Here is a 26,814-nt window from a genome sequence, read left to right as displayed (position 1 = left end):
GACATCGTTATTGGACGACGGTAATCTTCACTTGAAATACAGTTGTTTGTCTGTGTACCAATGAAATTATCTTTATTTTAAGGTGTTTATCCGGTTTTGCCTGGCTGAGGATGTGGTACATGAAACCTCCTACCTCGATGAGAAGTCAGGAAAACTAATGACCGGCCAAAAATGAAATATTACAGCCACATGCCAAGGGCCTTCCCCGTGGTGCCACATCCCAAGGGTCTTCCCCGATGTCCTTTACTTTTCCACTTCGAAGTAGACCAGGGAGGCGCCATCACTGAGGGAACAACTTCTTGAAAGTGCTGTTGTGGAAGATGCTTTAGCTGAGAGTTTGAAAACTAACGGAGCATATATGATGCTGTGGGAAAGACTTTCGGTAACGTAATTTCTATTGTGAAGTTAATAATACTCTTTATTTGCCTGGAGATCATTTCACAAAACAATTAGTTATGTACTATGGGGGAAAAAAGTATCCCGACAAAGTTTGTGCCGCCACTACCGCTCCGCGGGATAGTGGGTTCCTTTCCAGTGGGCTGTTATTCTTTGGTCAGTGAGGGAAATTCAAACAAGGCAAACCATTTCTTATCTTCGTCGTCCAAATACGCGACCGACTACCGAGTCTCCCGCAACCCAGAGCATGACTGGCGATGAACTCCGTAGAATTTGAGGCGCATTCGACGGCACCATGTGCGCGCATTGGAAACGCTCCTCTGAATTTTCCTTCGCATATCTCTTCGAAACGACAAAAATCACTATGGGCCATAGCAAGCTTTCCCTTAACGTAAACAAGGCAGTCAACGAGAATATTCGATGGGCCACGCATTTTAATGCAGTTGGTTTTGAAGAAGTTTTAGCTTTTCTGGAAGGACTGCCGTGCACATTGCCAGAACGCGTCGGAGAAGACCTCCACCTGAGAAGTGACCGGCTAGCTCTTAGGTTTACGACCGGAGATGTTGATGCTGACAATAATACATCAAACTGCTGCTGAGATTTCGAATTTAATAAAAGGAGAGACATTGTCCCAAGTGAAGTGTGAATTCATTGGAGTGTATTTTTCGTCCACATTAATTTAGATATTTTATTTGACCCTTATATATTGTCAAAAGTAATTTGACACCAACATAGCATGCAGTTTTAATTTTACAAAATTGGTTTCCCAATACATTAAAAAGAAAGTGAGGTATCAAATTGCAGAAAATAAAGTTTTTTTTACCACTGGCTAGGAAAAAATAATATGTTAATTTTGTTTTGCGATTTATGGAATTTAACTCGAAAAATTGTGTGTCTATTAAATTTGTAGCAATCATGTGCATATCATTGAGGAAATTTTCAACCGCAATTGACGCACTAAAACCTTTTAAAGTGATAATTGTCTAAGGCGTATTTTTCAGATTCTTTCTATCACAGTTAGTTTCTTTAGGACAGCTTAATGTATATTTTTGCTTTTAAGAAAGTAGTAATTTAATTCATTTATGTATCGTGAGAAAGTGAGTGTGTATGAGAAAGTGTAAATAAAACTTTCCTGCCAAAACATGTTGTCCTACGATGTAATGCGTTCCTATTCTGTCAAGCTATGGTTAAAATTGTACTATCTTATCGTTTTGTTCAAAGCAATGCTGCATCAGCTGCAACTTCACATCAGCATGTGACCAGCTGTAGGAGCGAGAAGATGTTTGATTTCTCTGAAGGTAGTAGAAGATAGACTTTTGTTGCTCGCAAGAAATTACAGCTTATTACAACGTAATCGCTGAGAAGTGGCTTAGCTTTAATCAGAATTTAGGCATAGATAGTGCGTGAACCATCCTAATGACTTTTATTACGCATACGGTGAAATTACTTTTAAGGCTCAAAGGTGGAAAATTACTCCCTTTTTCAGACAGGACTATAAACTTTATTTTGACTGCCTGTTGGGTGGCCAAGATAAAGAATGGGATCCCCATGTGTTGTGTACCACCAATGTAGAGCTTCTTACTGGTTGGTCGAAGGGACTACGTCATAAGGAATTTGCCGTCCCCATAATTTGGCAGATCATTGTTCAGACTGTTATTTTTGTTGAAAAAATGAAAGGAATTACAGCGAAGTCAAAACACACTGTAAAAAATCCAGACGACTTTGAATCAGCGATACTACCGTTCCCTCACTCCGAAAACTTACAAGTGCCGAAACCAATGGAGTATGTTAATCCTAGAAAATATTCAGAAAGTAATCAAGAACATCATAATGAAGGATTCGGAAACTCGAAGGACCCAAATTTTGGACCGAGTAAATCTGCTGTACCTCGTTTTATGATGCAAAGTTCTAGTACAATTTTTGAAGTAAATGGTAGATCAGATCTAGCAAGGGAGTCAGATGTTACAGAACCGAAGTAAGGAACAAAAGAATAGATGTAACCACATCGGGAATCTGCGAGGACATAGATACGAATTCCCCATTTGGTGGGTTTTTTGGGGTTGTACATAATGAAGCGCACCTTGCCCTTGAAACCCACAACAGACTCATCAATGGCTATCTCGCGCCCTGGACAGAATTTCTCTCTGAACTTCATATCTAAATAATTCAAAAACGAGCTGACCTTCTCTTTTCTGGTTCTTGTATCATTTATCCCCGCTTTTTCATTTTTTAGATGTAGCATCCAAAATATTTGCAAAAACCTTTCCCTTGTGAAGATTTGCACGAAAAAATGGTACATAAGAGACAAACTCTAACGACCAATAATCCTGTATATTTGGTTGATGAATAATGCCCATGTTCAATATAATGCCGAGAAATGCCTTTATTTCCTTAGCGGTGACGTCAGTCCAACTATTCCAAGTTGATCTCTCGGCTAGTATCCTATTGTGAAGTTTACTCTTAGCATAGATATTTGTTTCACAGGCTATGCTTTCTATCAAGGCGTCTGTAAAAAACAACTGAAAAAATTCAATGGGCTTCACACAGTCACCGGGAACCTGTGGACCAACGCACACTTGTCCAGTGGAGAAGGGATACCTTTTCGGAGATTGATCATTCACACTGACATCAATCCATTTTGGCGTTAGTTTTTCACTTTGAATGTCAACGTCATCGCTTTCGGACTCATCTACACTGTCACTAGAATAAACAATTCTTTGTAGTTTTTTACATTTTTTATGTGCAACTTGGGTGTCACTTTCACTGTCACCTTTTGTCAGTTCCTGCTGATGAAATCGGCAATTCCTCCTTTTTGCAGGTTTACTAGGACCGGCTACAGGTTCAACTTGTGTAGATTTATGACTGTTGGATAATCCACCTTCATCACTAGAACTACTTCCGGATATATCTTCACTTCCAAAGTAAAACTCACTGTCACTGCTTTCACAAAGAATTTCATCAACAAATTTGCTGAACTTTTCCACGGCCAACAGGGCAACGTTGACTTCTGGGATATGAACTACAAACGACTACCTCCGTGAAGGATTCAGTTCCCATTTATAAGGTGTCATAAAGGGAGTGTGTTGAAATAGTAACGAAACAAATGTGAAAAATGTATACAAAATAATCAAGTAATGGAAATGAGTCATTCAAGCAGCGAGCGTATCGTATTCGGTGTGCTCTCGGAATAATATGCAGGCAAACAAAAAGTATCTATTTCAGCTCTGCTCTGGGGGGCACGTAATAAAAAAATCTGATTCAGCAAAGCTCGCCGTCACTCCGAATAACGATTACCTTTTGCACTTTGTGTCAGTATCAAACCTTATGTACACATGTGGCTTGCTCAGAAATATATGATAGTAAGAGATACGATACAATTGATGTATGAATAAAAAATACAACAAAATAAAAGAAGGCACACATCCCGATACATGATTATGGTATAAGTAACATTAGAATTATGCACTACAACAAATATGCTTATTTTTCGGGCTATTTCCGGGCGATTTGAAGGATAAAGAGAACGATCAGCGTGTGTACGAAAATTAGAACCGAGGCCCTCCATGGCCAAGAGTCCTCATGGCTGATGGTGTAAAGAAAATATGATATTCTTAAAAATATTACGATTTATACTCTAAACTTATTGCCCAATCAAGGTGTACATTATCAAAAATGTATTAACATTTATATACAAATAAAATGAGAACGTAACAAATTAAAGTAATGGAAAATAGCGCGTGTCGAGTGTCACTCGACACGCGAGTTGGTAGTGAGCTAGGCATTGTCGAGTGTCACTCGACACCCGAGTGGAAAAGGTTAATAACCCAGAGCTGCTTCTGTGGAAGAAATAAAATTTCAAGATGACATAATAAAACTACGAAATAAATTGAGTGGCCCTCCTAGGCGAGCTGAAGAAATGCATCCAACCAGGAGTGGGCTGTGTTTCCATTACTAGTATTATTAGATACGTATTTGAAATACGTGCGTAATTTGTACTTGTTATTTCAAGTACACGAACTGAATATATATTGTATTTCAAATACCGATTTTTGTCGTATCCATATTGTAAAATAAAAATACATTTGTAAAATAATTTTGAAGCAGATCTGATGACACTGCTGTAACATCATGATTCAGAGATTACCGTGAAGACGGGCTACTTGAACCCAAATTTTGAAACCTTTAACATTATTTTCAAAAATGGGCATAACATATTGTTTTCTTTGGCATACTCAATTTATATGTTTAAAGTATATTTAATTATCAATACTTTAACACAGAAAATGAATTGTTTGTGACATAGTAAATACTTTTATTTTTAAATTTTATTTGGGCTCAAGTTAACCTTAATATTGGGTTACCTGACCCCACACCGTAATTCCCATAGTAACAACCATTTGAAGGCAGTTTGGGTTCAAATAGAGCAATAGTGATTAAAATAAATAATTTATAATTATCCCGTAAGCTTCAAAAGGTATATTTAAAGATAAATTATTATAAAAAACGTGATTTAAAAATATTAATTTCAAAAATGCACTTGAAACATCAGTTTAAGCAACACTGTAAAGACATTGCACAATACAAAAGTAGATTTGCGTATAGCAATGTTTAGAATCCAGTGAAAGAAAATAAACTTCTTTTTATTGACTTCGGGGGTTCAATTTTCATGACCACATCCCCAAATTTGTACGACAAGACACCTTGTTTTTTAGCAACTTCCAGGATTAGATCTTGGGCTCCATGTAGCCGACTCTCACATATTCTGCTCCTATAGCAAGGATGATTCTTAGATATTCTTTCTCGTTCCATATTTTACCAGAACTAAATTGGCTATTTCTAGATCATCTTTCCTTTCAAATTCTGGTGTCGATGATGATTTGGCTTTGAGAGAACACATAGGCACGTGTCCTATATGCTCATCATCACTATTTTAGAGGCTGATTTCGCTGTCGCCTCCTAATCTTAAGTAAGGAAGGTAAAGTGGAAGATACAGTGTTTCATCATTTTTTTTAGGTTCAAGTGTTAATCAGTTTGAGCATTTTCACTTTAGGGTATAAGATGACACCAGAACATAAAGTGAGAACAATAATCTTTTACTGTGGAAATCGCCGTAGATGAGGAAGACGAGAAAGTAATAAGCGCAATTTGTCAAAACTGTGCTGCATTTTCCAGTATGCATGCATTCTTTAAACCTGTCAGTTATTCAGGATAAATATTTCACATGACTGATGGTGCGATTAACATATATAATGCTATGAAAAAAATTAATTGTACTGTGATACATGGGTTTTTCCAAAACCGGGACAAATAGTCCTCTGGCACCACGTAAACATATTGTTTACTGAACTCTGATGTCACGCTCAGCCAACATGGCAACGGGTCGTTTGGAACGCAAGATTACTGTATGATTTTCAAAGTGGAATTTTAACAATAATACGGAGGTTAGAGAAGAACTGCTTTCACTTTAATTTTCAGCACGAAGGATATTTTTTAATCGCATAATCATCCATTTTCAGTGGAATTCCCCAAAAAATTGTATCGAAAACCTAGCGACTTCCATCGGAGAGAGATGATTATAATTCATTTATGTCAAATCGAGGACAGGGTTCCCACTTTAACGACACTATAAAATTCACGGTTTTTTCCAGGTTTTCATGGTCTAAATGTCATCAGATTCACGGTTTTCAGATTAGGCATTTTAGGCAGAAATATTGATCACGTGACTATCATCGGCCGCACGTTAACTACAAATGTAACAAACACAACAGATGCTTTGAATGCAAATGCAGCAATGATAGTGGTATCTCTTATAACGTCACCTATCGTTAGCAAAATTCATATTCGGGTAAAGGGTGTGAGTGGGAAAATGGAGAGAGTAGGTTGACAGGGAAGTGAAGAAGTGCCTGATTTTTTGCCAGGGTTAATGCCTTCCAATCGCAGGATTAAGGTTAATGTGCTGTCATGGCACACGGACCAATTAACAGGTGCGCTTTCGAATACACGTGAGCAGGCAAATGCGTGGATAGTATCTGCACGTGAATCGGCCTATTTTTCTTACAACTTCATGAGAAATAATGCACTTAATACTGTCAGTCCTTTTTTGTAGGAAGGATAATGTGCATGATTGAGACTTAAAATGTGTATTTCTATGCATTTTTTATTATAATGTTTCATGGGTGGGATCATATTTGGACAAGTCTTGAAAAAGGTTCACTGCACAGTGCCATAGAGGACTTAAAATAGTATTTCTACATTATGGTTTCTGCTGAGCTGGATCAAACTCTTCATAATGATTCTACATATGCCTGTATTTATTGAGATGAATAGAACTTATCTGAAAAGTACCTATCCATTTGGTTTCATTGAAAATCTTCATGAAAGTTTCTAAAACACATTACATAATTCAGCCTTTTCCCTCCTGTGTTCTTACCTTACCAAGTATTTAATGTGCCTATTTAAGATTGTTTGAGGAGAGTTAGGAATTTTTTTCACTGATTATTAGCTGCTTTAATTGTTGAAATTTCTACCCCTGATGCTGCTTAAAACAAAGATATAAAAATTGAGTGGAAAAAAATGTTGCTGTTTGTGTCAATTATTTAAGATTGTTTTAGGATAAATTTTCATTTACTCTGCAATCACTGGGTACTTGAAAAGTTGAAATGTATTCTCTCTATCAGTGTAAAAATTAGAGGTATAAAGAACATTTTTTATTGCTCATCAGTTCATATTTTAGGTGGTTTTAGGACTACATGTTTGGAATTTATTCACTGAATGTCTAACTGCTTGAAAAATTGAATAACTATTTCTCCTCATAAACAAGGGCATACCCAGGATCATAACTAGGGGGGGCAAGCCAAGTTGTGACAATTGAAAAAATAGTTTCGCATTTCCTTTTTATGTTCAAATGGCTGGTGTCCTAACACCCCCTGCCACATGCCTTTTAGGTGGCTTTGGGGGTAGTTTGTAGATGTAGATATACTCCAATTTGTATTTGGTCATCTTCCATGTCATCCAACCACCTTTTTCGCAGTCCCCTCTGGACTCTTGACTAAATGTCCTCTGTAGTGCCTTATTTTCTGGTATTCCTTTCAGATAACTGAGCCTCCTGAATTTGGCACGCTTGATTTCATTTACCTGAATATTTTTGTCATTCACTCTGTATCTGTAGCTCTGCGTGATTGTGGATACCCATGAGTTGTTTTCATAGCAAGGTCTGTAGATTTTTTGTATGAACTTCCTCTCCATTCCGTTGGGTAGTGTTTCATCCCGGCTTTTCATGACCCAGTTATTGCCGGAACATAACCATGGGTTGAGGAACTGAGTGGTTAAATCCTGGGGTGGATTTAGGGGGGAGGTCAGAGGGGTCATGACCCTCCCAAAATTTTATAATGGTTATTAGTTTAAAAGTTGTTTTATCCTTGTCAATGAGTGAAGGGAGTTTACATGCAAATGCATGGCTACAAATCCCAAACATGAAAAAAGTTTGAGTTGTGTTTATCGTAGAGCATAGCACTCCCTAATGTAAAAACCCCCCTCTCTCCCCGACGTAGGGGGAGAGGACCAATTAGATCGGTATGGACATGTTCAAATCTCCTTCCTGGCAGAGTAAAATCAGAAAGGGATGAGGAGACGTGCCTTGTTATTTTTGATCACTGGCAGGGGATGCGTGAACGAGCCCACTGACGGCAATCTTTGTTCATTGATGGCCACACAAAACGAGTAGTCACTAATTTGGTGGTGGCTCTCACTCCAGGGTGTGCAAGGTTATGAATTGAATTGAATGCTTGGCGATGGAAAGCTGGTGTGACATATGTTCGAACGTTTGAGGTTGACGTATCACACATTAACTGCACACTGCACCCGGGGATTGGCACTTTCTTCAGGAGTAATGATGACTGGGAGTTGAGAAGGGAGGCTAGTTCCTCGTCCGTCTCCTGGGAACGGCCTAGTGCTTCAAAATCAATAGCATGAGTGACTTCTTCAATTCGGGAAAAAGGCGTCCGCAACAACATTATCGGCCCCCGCTACATGACGGATATCCGTTGAAAATCGGCCTATCAAGTCAAGGTAGCGGAATTGCCGGGGTGAGCACTTATCAGACTTTTGATGGAATGCATATATTAAGGGCTTGTGGTCAGTGAATATCGTGAAAGTTCGGCCTTCTAACATGTGTTTGAAGTAGTGAATTCCACGGTAAATTGCTAATAGCTCCCTATCAATTGGGCTATAATTCTTCTCTGCGGAATTGAGTTTTTTAGAGAAGTAGCCCAATGGTTTCCAGCCGGCGTCAGTTTTTTGCTGGAGAACTGCCCCTAGGGTCAGAGCCGGCCTTAGGGCGGGGCGACCGGGGCGACTGCCCCGGGCCCCGCGCTTCGGTGGGCCCCGCGTTCGTGAAAAAAATTAAAATATACGATAGTTTGAAAACGCAATTTCAACTATTACTGTATTGTTAAGTCCGTGCTAGACAAAAAATAATAATATGAAAAAGGAATAATAATACAGTAATTTAAAGTATAAAGCGCAGTTTTTATGTTTATTTTACGTTATAATTTTATGAATGAATATAATTATAAATTTTATTTGTATTATACTATTTTGAACTCAACTGCGTGATGGTATCATAACGGCGTAATTGCGAAGTCTGAATTTGGGAGGGGAACGCATACTTAGCCAGAGAGTGGTAGGGATTCAAAATGCTCGAGTTTGTAGATGGGGTATAGAGTTTAATATTTTAAGTGAAGGGCCCCGCACTGAAGGTTCGCCCCTAGCCCCGCACCTGCTAGCGCCGTCTCTGCCTAGGGTAAAATCCGAGGCGTCGCGAATACATTCCATCCACCCAGGGAGCAGCCGCAGACTGTGCGGCACAGTAAAAACATCGATTTTATTTTGTTTGTTGCGAACGGTTGTAGATTATTTCTGTGGATGGAGACTCTAAAAGGCTTGATGCAATTACGATGTAAATATCTGAGAGCAACTCAGTGTCCTTCTTTTTATATAGCCACACACGGGCAAAAATATTACTGAAATTAGCGTCCGCCATTTTGTAATGCTTCGACAATAAATATTACAAGAGGGTGAAGAAATCAGGTTACAACAAAAGGAAAATAAATGTAGTAACAATATATCATAGCTTTTATTCAATAAATTTGCTTAAAATGATTCACTGTCCAACATCCGTCGAGTACGGCAATTCCCGTGGCCAGCAGCAAGCTCCGGGCGGTGCCGCACGTTCGAAAAATCGATCTTAATTTCGGCGTCGCAGGTGGTCGCAGCTGTACTTCCGATTATCGTAATCTATATACTTTGTTGTATATGTGGTGTAAATATCTCGAGGTAACTCGGTTTTCCTTTTTTTTAAAATCCTACATAAACACAAAAATTCGGCGAAAAACAGGGTCCGCCATTTTGTATCGTATTGATCACAAATACAACAACTAAGTCGTGAAAGTTGATGGTAATCAATGCTAACAAACCGTTTAACAATTTTATAAATTTTTGTTGCTATTGAATTACTACTAAAGGTGTGACATTAATTTAAACATGCTGAATTTCGAAAAAAATTCAAAGCGGGCAATTTGCGCCAAGTTTGTTCAACTTTGAGGCTATATATTATATATAAAAAATTAACCAATGAAAAAAATTTTGCGTCAAAAAATGCACTAATGTGTTGGCAACAACTGTGCAAATTTTCAACTTCCACACTCAAAAAAACCATTTTCGAGGTGTTGTCCAGCTTTTTTCGATTTCAGCCCACTGTGCGTCGGTAAAAAGGCCTAGGGGGAGGGAGGGAACAGGGTGGGCGAGGAGGGCAAAGTTGGAGAGGGCGTCTTTACACTTTTGGAACGAGAGGCGCAATTCAGGCGTCCATGTAATCTCGTCATTGCCTCGCACTCCACCACGCAATAAATCATTGAGTGGCGCCTGTAATGACGCCGCGTTGGGTAGAAAACGTCTGTAAAAGTTTACCATACCCAAAAATTGGCATAGTTGCTTAATTGTAACAGGCTCCGGAAATTCATAGATGGCACTAACCTTGTCTTTTAATAGCTTTGTGCCGTCAACACTGACACTATAACCTAAAAGTGTCACTTGAGATACACCGAAAACACACTTAGAAGGATTAATAACAAACCGTAATCACTAAGCCCAAGGAAAAGTTCGCTCGTGCTCATCCTCGTCTTTAGAGGCGACCAAAATATCGCCCAGGTAGGCGTAAGTGAAATCGAGGCCTCTGAGCACCTCGTCAATGAATCACTGAAAAGTCTGCGCCGCATTGTGGAGTCCATACGACATGAATGGAAATTCAAAAAGTCCAAAAGGTGTAGTGATGGCGGTTTTGGGGATGTCTTCCTGGTTCACAGGAATTTGATTATATGCCCTTACTAAGTCTATTGTGGAAAAAACTCGGGTACCACTCAGGGAAGAGGAAAAGTCTTCTATGCGTGTGACGGGGTAGCAATCTGGTACTGTGCGCGCGTTCAAGGCATGGTAGTCACCGCAGGGGCGCCACTCGTTATCTTTTTTCGGTACGAGGTGGGAGGGCCGACGACCAGCTGCTGTCCGAACGGCGGGCGGTACCTATCCGCACCATTAACTTGAATTCGCTCTTGGCTGCTTCGAGTTTATCCGAGGCCAGGCGTCGAGGTTTACAGGATACGGGTTGGTCGGGGGTGGTGCGTATGAAATGCACCGTGGAGTGCTTTGTCTTCCCCGGGGTTCCTGCCGGGCGGGTAATATTATAGTGAAATTTGAAGTAATAGGTTCTATTTCATCTGTTTCTGGGGCCATGTCTCAGGAGTTCCGAGTTCCTGAGGGTTGAAAATCCGCATTGTGGAAAGATTTTCGGATGAGAAAGTAAAAGAAATATGATATTTTGCACTCGTCCGACCGCACCTTGAATATGCAGCGATCGTAAGGGATCCGGTGCAGAAAGACTTAATTCGCGAACTGAACAAAATACAAAGGAAGGCTGCGCGGTTCGTCAAAAACTGATACGGGCGTAGAGACAGCGTTATCCAGATGTTAAGTGAATTAGGCTAGGAGCCGCTGGAGACTCGGAGGCTGCGCGCTAGGCTTTGGTTGCGTGAACATTTGAGAATGGATATATTTAAGAGTGACACGGAGAACATAAAGTTAGAGCCGCACTATTCCAGGTCCGACAGGAGCGATAAATTAAGAGAGATGTTTTGCGGAAAGGATAGATATGGGAATTCGTTTTTCCCCCGAACTATAAAGGACTTAAATAAACACTAGTCCCAACCTCGTTAGAGCATTTCATTTTTTTAGCTGTAAACGGCAGGTGTCCTAACACCCCCTGCCACACGCCTTTTAGGCGGCTTACGGGGTATTATGTAGATGTAGATGAACCCTATCCTGGAGCCGGTCTCACTCGCTGGCTTCTCTCCTCGACCCCCCGAGTGGAGGCTCCCTCCCTAAAACTGTACGCTCTGACTCTAATTTTAACCTACGGCGGTCAGTAGCCACGTTATTAGCAAAGCTAACAAAAGTGTTGATTTTTATCGACAGAAACACGGTTTAAAGACGTACTTGATCGTACAATTGGCGAGAATAAGATGCAAACAATCATTTTTTGTTGAATTTTGTAGCTGCGGAAGTTAAATTAGCAATCGGAACGCACAGTTTCCGGGAGGGTCGAAGAGAGAGGTCAGCGAGGGTAAGCGACTGGAGGAAATGATGCGAAGTAATGACCCTATCCTTCATGCACCGTCGTACTACGTCGTAGACGTGATCATGAGAAGAAAATAAAAGAAATAGACTGCAAAACAGGCAGGCTTAACCTCTTGCGCTCTAATGACGAGTCTAGCTCGTCATGAACTTTCGATGCAAAACCGCTCAATGACGACTGTACCTACGGCATAGACTCTTTATGCTTATGCAGCGGACTCCCAATTATCCGGCTGTGGTTTATCCGGGTTGCGGATTATCCGTGCACGATTTTCACTCTCGCTCAATTTTTTCCGCGATCTTCGTAAAAAAATTGGATGCCAAATCATCGGAATTATGGCATTAATGCTAAGATACACCAGTCTCATTATTTCCGTTAGAATCCCCTTCATAAAACGGAAACGATCACGCACTAGCTGCATTCACGGAAGTACCGTGTTCCTGTTTTCCAAGCCTCGCAATGCGCGACCCCTCTCCTACACGTCCCGCAGCAGTTGCGACCCGGCCAACTTGTGCGAGACGCGACTACGTTGTGTGGTGCCTGACATTGTAGTTTCTGACGTCAAGCAGTAGTTTTGAAGCATTCGTGCAAACCACTTTTCAATATTCGTGATCACACAGCACGGATGTGTGGTTTTCAAAACCAGGCCTTACATGGAGCATTAATAACACGAGCACAACCATGTTATCGCCACTAAAAAGATCGCGAACTGACAAAGAAAGCTCTCAATGAGTCTGGTAAGCACTCTTAAATAACAGAATAATTGCATAGATAATAATATGTTGTTTGTTTTATGTAAATTATGAACATTACAAGGCATTTAAGTGAAGGTTTGGATTATCCGTGTTTTCCGATTATGTATTAACTTACGAAGTTTATTTTGGAAACGGGCTAAGACCCTTGTTTTTCTTTTTTCTCATCACTGAGCAACAGAGGGCGACATAAATGGTGGTTAGGCCGGCTGCTGCTAAAATTCCATGGGTGTTGGAAACAACTATCTTACGCTTACTTAACAGTTGCTATTCGCTCCTAACTACAAATTTATTCCATTAAATTCTAATAATAAACTTTGCAATTCATTATTTGATTACGTTTTCTAAACTGGTCGGGAATTTCTTAAGCGATCGTTGATATTAAAGTACAAGAAATGGGAAGTTTATGGTGGTATAAGTATTTAACGATCTTTCACAGCATAAATCGATATCAAAAAGCCTTTTCTGAGAATTCTACCGTGAATAACCACCGAGTACGTTTAAATGAGGCCACTAAAGACAAAAAAGGGCGGACGAAACAAAAGCAAACTTAATATCGTGACTTATGAAAAAGGTTTGAAATTACAGAACTCAATTTTGCGAAGTGCCAATTTTCCGGTCCGACTGACTTTGTGTAATCGAGAGTGTACTGTATTCGTGCTCTCTCTCCCCATCATTAGCCCGGATAATCGGTAGTGTACTGGAGTAGCTGTTTGTTTTGTCGCGCTCCATTCAGCCTTTTGTGTTTTGAATTTATGCCCACAGATCAATGGTGGATTGTTTGGCATAAATTATTATTCCATTATTAAGCTAAAGCAAAATACAGTAGACTCCCGATTATCTGGGCTAACTAAGGGGAGAGACGGCACAATTAATCGGAATACACAAACTTTCTCTTAACCCTTTCACTGCTGTTCAATCTCCGAAAACCTTCTCCTCACATGCGGCGAAAAGGTTAAAATGCGTTTCGTGGGTCCATGAAGCAGGTACCTCCACGATGGGTGTGGTACACCCTCCAAAGGGTCGCTAATCCACGACCCTCGACGAGCTCACCCACGCAGGACCGTCTCCTCGACCCTACCAGCGGGGGGCTGACTTCCCGAAAAGTGACCGTTCTGACTTCGTTTTGAAATTATATCAATCAATCCGATCATCAAAAATTATTGTTTTCATCGCACTTCTCCCAATCAGGCAATCAAGTACGTCTTTGAAACGTGTTTCTGCAATGAAAAATAACGATTTCGTTAACTTTGCTAAAATCGTGGCTGGATAACCGGAAAATGGCCATTTCAGCAAAGTTAACAAAATCGGTATTTTTCATCACAGAAACACGGTCCAAAGACGTACTTGATTGCCTGATTGGGAGAAGTGCGATGAAAACAATTTTTCGATGATCGGATTGATTGATATAATTTCAAAATGGAGTCAGAACGGTCACTTTTCGGGAGGTAAGCCCCACGCTGGTAGGGTCGATGAGACGGTCCTGCTTGGGTGAGCTGGTCGAGGATTCCGGGTTCCGGTTTAGCAACCTTTCGGAGTGCTTCGGCGAAAGTGCTGTCCGCATGGCAGGGACGAAGAAAAAGTACGTCCACAGCAGTGAAAGGGTTAAAAGTCTTGCAATGCTTATAATTTTCCTAAAACATACAACATATTATTATTTATGCAGTTATTCTGTTATTTAAGAGTGCTTCCCGGACTCAATGAGAGCTTTCTTCCCCAGTTCGCAATCTTTTAGCGGAGCGCGGTCGTGCACTGTAAGGCTTGGAAAACGGGAACATGGTGCTCCCGTGAATGCAGCTAGCGCACGATTGCTTCCATTTTACGAAGGGAGATTCCAATGGAATTAATAATCCTGGTTTATCCTAGCATTAATGCAGTAATTCTGATGATTTTGTGTCCGATTTTATTTTTTTAATAAAGATCGCAGAAAAATTGAGCGAGAGTAAAAATCATGCACTGATAATCTGCAACCCGGATAAACCACAGCCAGATAATCAGGAGTCTGCTGTAAAAGCATTACATGTTAGCTAAACAGGGTAGCAAAATAAAAAAGCACTGTTCTTATAGAATTCACATGCTAATATACTTTACATATAATAATACTTAATAGCCTAAAGAGCATGTTTAATCACACCTTGCTGGATCTGTCCGGGGCCATATGACGGTGTGTGAAGGGGTCTATGCATAGCCTGCAAGACATCACTAAAGTGTTAGACTACTCTTATAATGACGCTTTAAACTTATAGATGTACCACTGAGCTGTGCTGAGATTTAATAATGTTTTTTTGATCTGTGCCTGTCAGACACACTGCCTGAACTCAGCAATTCCAATATTGCCCCTGACGAAAGGTCAAAGCATGCTGACTTGAAAGGTAGTATGGACTGTGGTTTGGTGAATGGTATTTTTGTGTAATCTAATTGTGTGAAAAATATGTACGCGACATGCCTTTTCTCATAATTGAACTCTTGACGCTGTGTTAATGAGAAATGAGAATTGTTAATAAATGAGAAATGTTATCCAGCACATTGTGAAAGGTGACATTATTTGTATTGCACGTGACGTTACTCCTCACTGTCTATTTCAGATCTATCCCGTCTTAAATTAGTTCCTTTGTCTATGCTCCCATAGTAATGAAAAATGTTCAGTTCATTTATTATCCCCTTGAACATTAACATATACATGTCGATGGCTAAGTTTTAACTACACGTATCTCAAAAATAGCAACTTTTTAGGAGAGAAAAAAAACTATTAATTTTTTTTTACTTGTACACTGAAATTAAAAACCAAAAGTTCATAAAACTGATAAAGAAGCATTCATTTGCAAATGTTTTTTGCTTGTATTTTATTTTTTTTGTAATGTTATTACACTTTGTTTAACCCTTAGGTGCACGCTAAGCGGGGATTTTGCCGCATTTTTCAAAAATTTGAAATAGCGCGTTTACTGTGAATGGATCACTTGTGGCATACTTTGTTATTCTATTTCTGTACTTTTCCCTCCACGAAGAACATATGTTTGCGTCAATGTGACCACCAACTATTGCGTTACAATCTTACAAAGTGAGAACGACGACAACTTCGGGTGATTTGCCGCTAGATGGCGTTCACACGATACTAAGGAACTACTGATAATCTGTCGTTACCGTGGAAACTTGGAAGCATAATCCTTTTTGCAATACTATGTTAATATGTTGTCTCGTATTTATTATATTTTTGTAAGCATTTGCATTATCATTTCTTTACTATTATTATTTGTATAATTTATGTCAACCTCAAACCACATGTAGTAATTTAAAAATTTCGTCTTCATACTCAAATATGCATTACATTTATGTAAAAATGCACTACATACACTTAACCAGTGACCGAAAAATAAGTGATGCACGTTTATTATAATGTATTATGCATTGGAACATGAAGACCAAGGGTCGGCACTTTTTGTATCTACCTGCGGGAAAAGTACATAATGCGGCAAAGGCATTATAACATTAATTTGCATGAAGGAAAACTGTTATCTCATGTGTACTCGAGAATCAGAGATTGCATCATTACTTCTCGTATAGAAATAATATCTTTATTTGGAATTAAATGCACTCTCTCTGTAAATAAAAGTTGAGGGAGATGCTAGAAGAGCTTTTAAAACAGATGGAACAGGCCTGATGATTTACAGAACAGCGTTCGGGATAGCAACGGGAATTCATGAATTCGAATGGGAAAACAACAGCAAAGCATTACTATTTAAGTCTTGATTTAGCCATTTATTTGCTAGAAAATGGTCTAACTTTGTTAGGTACCCTGAAAAAATCCTTAAACCCACAGAGAGTTTCTACCCTGAAAAATTCGATAGGCTGCAACTTAATTTCTTGGTTTCCGGGATACCTGCACTCTTGTCTCGTACTGCACTAAACGAAACAAATGTGAAATTCTTTTGAAGTGCTTTCTACGTTGCCCTGCAAAGAGGACATCGAAACGAACTGCAAAAACCTGAAATGATCCTGAACTACAACTCAACCAAGGGAGGTGTCGATTCTGTGAACCGGAAGTGTGTAAATTACTCCCCTTCAAGACGAACACGAAGGTGGCCTCTATCACAATTTCTCCGGTTTATTTATATAGCTACTCTTAGCGGCCACGTGATTTCTGTAGCTAAGAATTTCGAAAAAAAATCCATCGAAGATCAAGAATGGAGTTCATGGAAGCTCTCGCATTTAGCCTTGCAGATAAACATTTTAAGTCCAGGGTGAAAAAAGGTAATCTTCCAATAGACACATAGGCTTTTCTAGCGATGAGACTTGGGAAAATTCCTGAATTATCTGCTTCTGCATATGAACGTCAATGTAGGGCTGGTCATTGTTTTACACGTGGAAAATATAAAAATTATAATACGGTAAATAAACGAATGTTTTCTAATAATATTCAATAATCATTCCATCTGCGTCAAAAAATGTCACAAATGTCATTTCAGTGATGGCCAATAAGGATGAAAAAATTGAAAAATTAATTTTGCTTGTAAAGTTTGTTATTTAAAAAATTTTAATTATTGCATTGATGATTTAGCATATACATTTCCTTTTTTGTGTGTTTTTTTGACTTTATTCCAGATTTCCTTTTGTCTAGATTGCCGTCTGCAATTCCTTTAGAAAAATTAGTCGAAGTATTTTTCAAGAAATTTGCATATAATTATGTGATATTTTAGTTTATAAATGAATGGGAAAAATATTTTAAGTGCTTTTATTTATTAGAAGTTACCCAAATACGTTAAAATACCCTCAAATTTGAATTTATACTTGGGAAAATCAAAAATGTAAAAGTGCGGCAAAAACCCCGCTAGCGTGCACTGGCGCTATACTTGCAGGCGCGTGCACCTAAGGGTTAAGATACCTGTGTTTCAAACCGGCCGCATTTGAGATAGGTGTTGTTAAAACTTAACCATCGATATACATTTGTGGCTTGAAAAATTTTAGCTTTGAAGTTCTGGTTTTATCATAAATGTTTTATTATTTTTTTTTAATGTTTTATATGTAGGTACAAGAAAACTTGGATTCGTATGTGACTGACACTTTGTTTGGTGGTGACAAAGGAGCTAGTCGACTGCCTGGCCTTGTGGAAGCTGTTAGAAGTATGTATAATCCAAGGCTTTGCCACTTTTTAAAGGATATGAAATCTTCATAGATTCTCTCTTAAATGTAATACGGGAAATGCTCTTTGACAAAAAAGACTTAAATTGATGCAAAGTATTTTATAAATGCAATCATTGAACATAACATGGCAATGGGACGCAACTTTATTTTACAGAGGTTGAAAATTATTGTTTGGCTTAAAATTTGTTTCAAAAATCAGTTGTAGAGTATATGTATAAGTTGAAAATTCATGCTTCTTAGATACATATAGCAATGATAGATGCATTATTTAAAAAAATATGATTTACGGCTCCGATAAGTGTTTAACTGTAGTTGAGTGTATGTTATGATACCCATTTTTTATATGATTGAGAGAAAATCAATTTTTCATGAGGTTATCTATACATTGAAACTTTGAATTTATTTATGTTGAATTTGCAAAATGTGTGTATTCAGCCAGTGGGCTGTAATATATGTATGTAATGTGTAGCAGAAATGTTGACAGCACAATATTTTCAACTGTGTCTAATGCCTATTCAGTTCCCATAAAGCTTTCCATCAGCCTCTTTATCATTATCCATAAATTTTAATTACTGTATTTTTCCAAATATAGTCCCCCCCCGAATTTTGAGGCTTCAGTTTTGGGAAAAAATAAGAAAAAAGGCATAGGAATACAGTCCCCCCCCTTTACTTTGACCACAGGCATTTTTGGAAAAAAAAGGGGGGGACTATAATCAGATACATATATACGGTATTGAATGCCATTATCATGCTTTATTTTTGTGGCTGTTGTCTTAAGCCCTATATTTTTCTCATCATCATCACTGGTCAACAATCCTAGGATTGGTTTGACGCAGCTCTCCACTCAGTTCTCCTATCAGCTAATATTTTCACTCCTACTTCTCTTTCACATCTCTCTTTACTTGTTCCATATATTTTGTTCGAGGTCTTCCTTTTCCATTCTTGCCTTCCACCTGTCCTTCGACGATTGTCTTCATCAGGCCATCATGTCTCAAGATGTGGCCTATAAGGTTGTTCCGTCTTCTTGTTAAGGTTTTCATGAGGCTTCTCTTCTCTCCTACCCTTCTTAGGACTTCCTCGTTACTAACTCGGTCGATCCATTTGATTTTCATCGTTCTTCTGTAGCACCACATTTCAAAGGCCTCTATCCTTGCTTTCTCCGCTGCGGTCATTGTCCATGCCTCACTTCCGTATAGGAGCATACTCCAGATGTAGGTTCTTATAAATTGTTTCTTTACATCCATATTTAAGTTTCCCGCTGTAAGCAGGTCTCTCTTTTGGTGGAATGCTCTCTTCGCCTGGGCTATTCTGCTGATAATTTCTTTCTTGCTTCTCCCGTCACTAGTTATCTTGCTTCCCAAATAACAGAATTCATCCACTTCTGTCAGTTTTTGCCTCCCTATTTTAATGTTGGTCTTGACTTCTTCTCTTCTGCTGCATACTAAGATCTTGGTTTTCTTCGTGCTTATTTTCAGTTGATATCTACTCATTACCCTACCCATATTAACCAGAATATTTTTCAAATCCTTCTCTGTTTCTGCTATAACGGCTATGTCATCGGCAAATCTTAGCATGCTTATTTTTTCTCCATGGATATTCACTCCCAATGCCTTTTCTTTGATTTCCTTAATGGCTTTTTCAATGTAAACGTTGAAAATTAAGGGTGACAATGTACAGCCTTGTCGCACTCCTTTCTTAATTCTTGCTTCTTCACAGCTGGGCCCTGATTTTATCACGGCTACTTGGTTTTTGTATAAACTGTGGATGATTCTTCTGTCATTATAAAGAACCCCAATTTCCTTTAGGATTCCAAGCATTGTGCTCCAATCCACGTTATCAAATGCTTTCTCTAAGTCCACAAACGCAACGAATGTTGGCTTGTTCTTTTCCATTCTCTTTTCTATGAGCAGTCTTAGGGCCAATATTGCTTCCCTTGTGCCTTTGTTTTTTCTGAATCCAAATTGGTCCTCATCCAAGTACTCTTCTGCTTTTCATTCTATTCTTCTATAGATGATCCTCGTCAGTATCTTTGATGCATGTGTAGTAAGGCTTATGGTCCTAAAATCTTCGCACTTCTCCGCTCGTTTCTTCTTAGGAATAGGGATTATAATGTTCCTCTCGAAATCCTTTGGTATCTCACCTGTCGTATACATTTCACTAATGATTTTGTATAGCTGGTTCAACGTCTTCTCTCCTGAATTTTTGATTAGTTCTGCAGGAATGTCATCAATGCCAGACGCTTTATTTATCCTGAGGTCTCTTACAGCCGCATCAAATTCCGATCTTAAAATTGGGGCTCCCATGTCATCGGCATCCAAGCTTCCCTCTCGTTTTCGATAGCATTCGTTCTGAGGCGACTTCCTTTGTACAAATCTTCCAGATATTCCTTCCATCTCTTCCCTTTTTCTTCGTTTTCAATCAATAGTTCTCCGTTTTTGTCCCTAAGGGTATTACATCTTACGCCCCTTTCCTTAAAGTGGTTCCTCACTATCCTATAAGCGGCCTCTACTTTTCCATGTTTAAGATTGTTTTGCACGTCTTCGCAAATGCTTTTCATCCACGTTTCTCTAGCCTTCCGCGCTTTACGACATATTTCGTTCCTTATCCTCTTGTAACGATTCTGTCCTTCCTCTGTTTTTGCAGCCTTGTATTGTATTCAATGAGATCTAATACTTCCTGCGTGATCCATGGTTTTTTCATAACGACTCTTCTTTTACCAAGAACTTCCTCAGCTGCCGCCTGCAGACCACTTCTAATGGTTTTCCAACTCTCTTCCATTGGTTTGTTGGTCGGATCCTCCCCTATTTTATTTTCTACAGCCTCTTTAAACGCCAGTTGATGCTGAACCTCCCTCAATTTTTCAACCTGCCATAATATTTTTCTGTGGAAAGTAAATTAGCCAAAAAATTGGTATTTTCAGAGATACGTTCCATGGCCAAGGCAGTTGAGCCACCACCTCGTGACCGCATCAGACCCCTGGAAAAGAAGTTGGAAAGGTGCCGTACTGCAATCAGGGAGGAAGAAGCAAGGTAAACGGCCCTTTTCAGGATCACAGAGTTACCTCTTAGCTGTGAATACCGTAAAACCATGAAAAAGCAGTGAATTTTGTCATGAAATCTTAAAAATCTCTCAAACTTGATTGTAAATCTATGATTGACAGATCAAAAAAAAATCATAATGTTGACTATGTTTCAAGGTAAGGCCCTCGCAGACTTAGTCTACATATTTATCTCCACATGTATATTTGAAGCTCAGTAATTGGTCGGTGCACCATGACGACTCGTTGACCTTTCGCGCCGGGCTCCTTCACGGAAAGTTGGTTTTGCCTGTACGAAGGCTTTGAGCATTTCTTTTTCGCCCTGTACGGAGTTGTTTCTCGGCAAGGAATTGTCCAGGTAGTCGCTTCGTCCACTTAATGACCTTGCCTAGCGAGGTGCCGGACACTTTCCTCAGCAACTGGGCAAATATAATCCTCAACCCTTTTCCCGAAGGCAGCCCATCACAGCGTACTTTTGCGGTCAGCTTATTGTTACTAGTGCGATTTTAATTTTTTTTATTGTTACTATTGCAGCAAGTGTCAGTTCATCTATGTATACCTTTCATTTTGCAATGCCTCTAGAACTTTTAAACGAAGTTCTACGGTTATTTTTATGGTTTTCAGCAAAAGGGCATTATATCTTTATAGGACTTTGACTTTCTTGGACAGACGTAACTTCCTCCATGACTGTCAGCACGGATTTCTAAAAGGTAGATCATGCAAAACACAGCTCATGCTCTTTCTTCACGACGTTATAAAATCTGGTGAATCGAAACGACAAGTTAACGCACTATTTCTAGATTTTAAGAAGGCTTTCGACACTGTACCTCACAACATACTTTTATACAAATTACAGTCATGCGGATTAAACAAAACAGTTGTAAACTGGATACGCGACTTTCTCAGTGATCGTAAACAAAAAGTAGTTCTTGACGGAATTAGCTCTGATGTTGTAAAAGTTACATCAGGTGTTCCACAAGAAAGCATAATCGGCCCCCTGTTGTTCATTATGTACATTAATGATCTTTGCTCCCGCATTAGCAGTAAAATACATTTACATATTTGCTGACGACGCTGTCATCTATCGCAAAATTAGTGATCACTCTGACTATGAAATTCTATCATCTGACTTAAACAACGTTCATTTGTGGAGCCAAGAGTGGGGACTCGAACTTAATCTGAGCAAATGCATGGCGGTACATTTCTTGCGGAATTCATCCAACTCTAACCATGTTTATGCAGTGGATGGTGTTAACATAAAGGCAACAGACAAAGTGAAGTACCTGGGAGTTACGATAACCTCGAATCTCACGTGGGGAACACACATAAAGAATATTTGCGGCATAGCCCTGAAGAAATTAGGATTTGTTAAGCATATTGTGGGAAGATTTTCGGATGAGAAAGTTAAAGAAAGGTGCTATTTTGCTCTCGTCCGACCGTACCTTGAATATGCAGCGAGCGTATGGGATCCGGTGCAGAAAGACTTAATCTGCGAACTGAATAAAATACAGTAAAACCTCTTTACATCGTAATGGAGGGGACCAAAATTTGGGCAATTTGATGTATGGAGGGTCACTATAGAGAGGTTTTTACCATTTTTTATACCATTTTTTCATATCCTTTGGAAATGAAATGCACTACTGTACATATTTTAATCCATTATAAATATATGTGTTTAAACACACATGCACGCATCAGTGAACAAATATTTATTCTTTAATAATTACAGAAAGTGAGCGGTATTGCATGATTTTTACCATGATTTGAGAGAAAGCGATGTGAGCTCTCTGAATTCAACAGTCACTTACCTTTTTTTTTACTTACTGTAAGGTATACTCTCATATTGAACAAAATGGCCACAACTAATGATTAACGTGAAAATTACAGCATAATAAGGTATATAAGAAAAAAAAGAGAAACATTTATTGCTGAAAATGTCATTCCATGTACATAATCGCGGCTGCATTAATGGTCTCTTGTTGTCTCGGTACAATTTGCGGAGGTAGTTAGGCCGTCTCGGGGGTATCTCCTTGGTATGATAAGAGGAGGAATTACGATATAAAGAGGTTCACTACAAAGAGGTTTGCCTATAAATTTACTTGTAAATCAGACGGGACCGTAAGGGTGGTATGATGTATGGAGGTTTATGATGTAAAGAGGTTCACTACATAGAGATTTTACTGAGATAGATATGGGAATTCGTTTTTCCCCCGAACCATAAAGGACTTTAATAAACGCTAGTCCCAACCTTATTAGAGCACTTCATTTTCTTTTTAGTTGTAAACGGCTGGTGTCCTAACACCCCCTGCCACACGCCTTTTAGGTGGCTTGCGGGGTATTATGTAGATGTAGATATTATAGACCAACAAATACTTTAAAGGGAATGAAATCTTTAAATGTACCTAGCATACTTTTAGGTATTTACGATTTATGATATTAACATATTTTCTATCCATGATGCCCAAATCCACACTCTCCTCATTCACGTCTGCTTTCCACGAGCATTCTGAAAACACGAGAAGGAAACATTTCGAATTTTTCCTGAAAAATTCATATAAAACTACTTGAATCTTACGAATTTGTAGTTTGAAACGGCTAAATTATATTTATAAAGCAATTTCACTTAGATAAATATAAATTCATATTACGCACGAAATAAGAAAGAGAAGAGAATCATATTTTATTACATTACGAGGGCTTTTATTCATAGGAGTTCAATCGGATATTTCACCAAATTTCACCGCAAATGTACACATAGAATGTGGCTAACAGAGTAACGTATATCTTTAGCTGTAAATCATAACAATATCGCTCCTCTAACATCTAACCTTAGCGTCTCCAAAATTTGTTCTAGATGATGATGAACTCCGTTAATATGAACGTTAGAGTTCCGTTTAAAATTTGGAACCGATCAGCAGAACATCCAGAATGTAATTCTTGGCATTGATTTTCAATAAATGCAACATGTACGTTTTTAGCTCTTCTAACGAATAAACAAATAGGTGACCATGAGCACCTTCCTTGAGTGAGACATCAAGTTGCGGAATGGGCCGAGATAATCCCCACACGGACGATAAGAAAGGGTCGGACCTCTCGTGCCTAGGGACCCTAATGGTGCTTGGGACCCACTTGGCATGCTTGACCGCAAAGCTGTGAAAACACAGCCTTCATCCTTTAGCATCGAAAAATTCAAGCCATGAAAACATGGCTTTCGGCCTTTAGCGTCAGAAAATTCAAGCCGTGGAAACACGGCCTTCGTAGGGAAAAGGTTAAGGCTGTGAATGGAAGACCGGTAACTGAAGTTTTCAAATATGTACCCTGGCAAAAAATCAGACACTTCTTCACTTCCCTGCCACCTTGCTATTTATCCATTCACTACTGTTAGCTGGCCCTGAATTTTGTTAACAATAGGTGACGTCATAACAGATAGGACTTACATTGCTGCACACGACATCTTTCACGTATGTTAATTTTTCGCTAATGTGCGGCTGGTGATTGTGGCATGGTCAATATTTTTGCCTAAAATGACGAATCAACAGGCCATGACTTTGACGACATTTAGATTATGAAGACCTGAAAAAAACATGAATTTCATAATTTAGTTGGAGCCTTGTATTTGTTTTTATGATTGGCAAATAAGAATGATTTCAGGAACCTCCTCCTGGAAGTTTATCATGGACTTTTTCAAAGATGAAAAAACTCTGGGAGCTCTAAGGATACTGAAAATGGTTACAGAAAATCATGTTGCTTGTTTATCAGCTTAATTGTTGCACCTTCGGCTTGCCAACATAAATAAAACGTCGTAGATTTAAAATGGATTGTATTTTAGTATTTCATATCGTTGTTACAGCTCTTTTGGAATCGTTCGTACATTCATGGAGTAGGCACCGTACTCCGACCGTCGCCCTGTTGTGACGTTTGCTTGTCCCATCGTCCCTTCCAATCCCTTCACACACTATTGTCTCTTCTCCCTTCCCCTTCTGAGGCACCCATAACAATACAACCCCCTGCCCGGGCACCTTAAATGCGGTCCATCCCCTTCTGGGGTACCACTCAGTCACTCATGTCTCTCCAGGCATCTGTGCGCCATCTTTCGCCCCAAAGACCAACCATTTCATAGCCGTAACATTAATCATAAACAGTGGAACTTGGTTATAACGGCATCGGCTGTAATGTCAACTCGAGTTTAACGTCACATTTTATACAGACCAGCCAAAATTGAACATTTAATGTTGTACGAAAACCCATTTATGTCATCAACAAATATTGCGACGATCGGGTATAGCGTCAAAAATTGTGCGATTCTTAGGTTGCAAAAGTGGTACTGTGATTGTATTATTTCCCAAAGTTCATAGAAACCATGTGTAGAAACATCAAAAGCAAAAACAGGTCACAAGCTGGAAGTTGAGCTGGTGACGAGATGCAACTCTTTTGTTTAATTGGTGTCTGGACATATTCCAGTGTACGAGTATATTTCAATAAACAGTGTTGTGTATAGCAGAACATTTGCGTTTTTACTTTGTCCTTTCACTCCGATTTAACGCTGCTTTTTTTATAACGTCACTCGGATATAACGTTAAAAATCTTCTGGTCCCTTTGATGACGTTATAACCAAGTTCCACTTTACGTATTTACCTATTTTATGCTTCAGGGAAAGTAGGGAATATGACATTTATTATCTATTATTATTTAGCTTTATGGCTAGTAATTGAACATAATATATACCTAGGAAATCATCACCAGTTAATATGTGTGAACCAAATAATTTTACCTGTATTTTGCCCTGATGGTACTGGGACTGAGAGAAATTGTTTTTCTGGGGAGGAACATACTAACCAAGTTCCAGTGTATTTAAAGCTATCTTATAAACGTGCTGTAATGCTTATGCCTGCCAATTCTGAAATGTCTTTGAGTACAATTTTCAAAGCACATCAGGCTCTTGCCCTCACAGTTGTTAAAGTGAGGTGTGATTTATTTTATGCATGGTAGATTATTAATGCTCCTGGTGATATGCTGAGCATAGCCTTATTCAGACTTGGATTTTTATTGCTCTTCCAAAATGTGGACTTTTGACATGTATTTCCAAAATGTGGTCTTACATCTTATGAGGCAATTAAACGAAGTTACGCCGCAAACCATTCAAGTGGTCTTACATATTTGAATGTGGAATGGTAGTATGTTAAACAAGTCATAATTGCATCCTAGCCTAGTAGTAGCTGTGTATGTTACATGTTTTGTAGGGTTCTAGACTTATTTGTTAGCACATCATTAATGTGAAAGTCATCCTTTTTGAAGTATGCCAGAACTTCAACTTTGGAAATGCTTTTGATCATTAGTAGGAGTCAGAAATTTTTTTTTATGATTGTAAAACATACCCATTTGTATCATGGAGTCTAGAGGGAAAAACACTGTGGCGGATTCTTCTACTTAGCACAGTATGTATTTGAACGCAAGTAGGATGTTTCAAAATTTTAATGCATTCAAAGTATTTTTGCTTAATATCTCCTTATTCCTTGTCCTACAGATTGAAAAGTAAAGGCCTCATTTTAAATAAGTGAGCATGTATTAAAGTCAATCCATGGGACTTTCTTTTTTCCAGAAAGGGTCGTGGGAAGAAAGGTGAAGATTTTGTAGATGAAGATGATATGTTAAGGGCAGCTGTTGATGAGAGAAGTGGAAGGTTATCGTGATCTGCTGAAATCCTGAAGAAGATTGTCTCTGATGTGCCTATGAACTTGGCTGTAGCCAATTATCTTACAACTTTATGAGAAATAATGCACTCAATACTGTTATTCCTTTTTTCT

The 26,814-nt window shown here is 39.0% G+C and overlaps 1 protein-coding gene across 1 annotated transcript; it reads left to right on the top strand.

Annotated features, from left to right (window-relative positions):
• The first annotated feature begins 82 nt into the window (after positions 1-82).
• Positions 83-26,789, top strand: LOC124166709. The gene is made up of 4 exons (XM_046544363.1): positions 83-382; positions 17,858-17,951; positions 20,894-21,002; positions 26,610-26,789. Exons 1-4 carry the CDS (start codon positions 359-361, stop codon positions 26,698-26,700), a joined length of 318 nt encoding a protein of 105 aa, XP_046400319.1. The 5' UTR covers positions 83-358; the 3' UTR covers positions 26,701-26,789.
• The last annotated feature ends 25 nt before the right edge of the window (positions 26,790-26,814 follow it).

This window comes from Ischnura elegans, chromosome 10, assembly GCF_921293095.1.
Source record: "Ischnura elegans chromosome 10, ioIscEleg1.1, whole genome shotgun sequence".
In the NCBI taxonomy this organism is placed as follows: domain Eukaryota; kingdom Metazoa; phylum Arthropoda; class Insecta; order Odonata; family Coenagrionidae; genus Ischnura; species Ischnura elegans.
The sequence above is the reverse complement of the archived record's forward strand: the minus strand, read 5'-3'. Positions and strand labels throughout refer to the sequence as shown.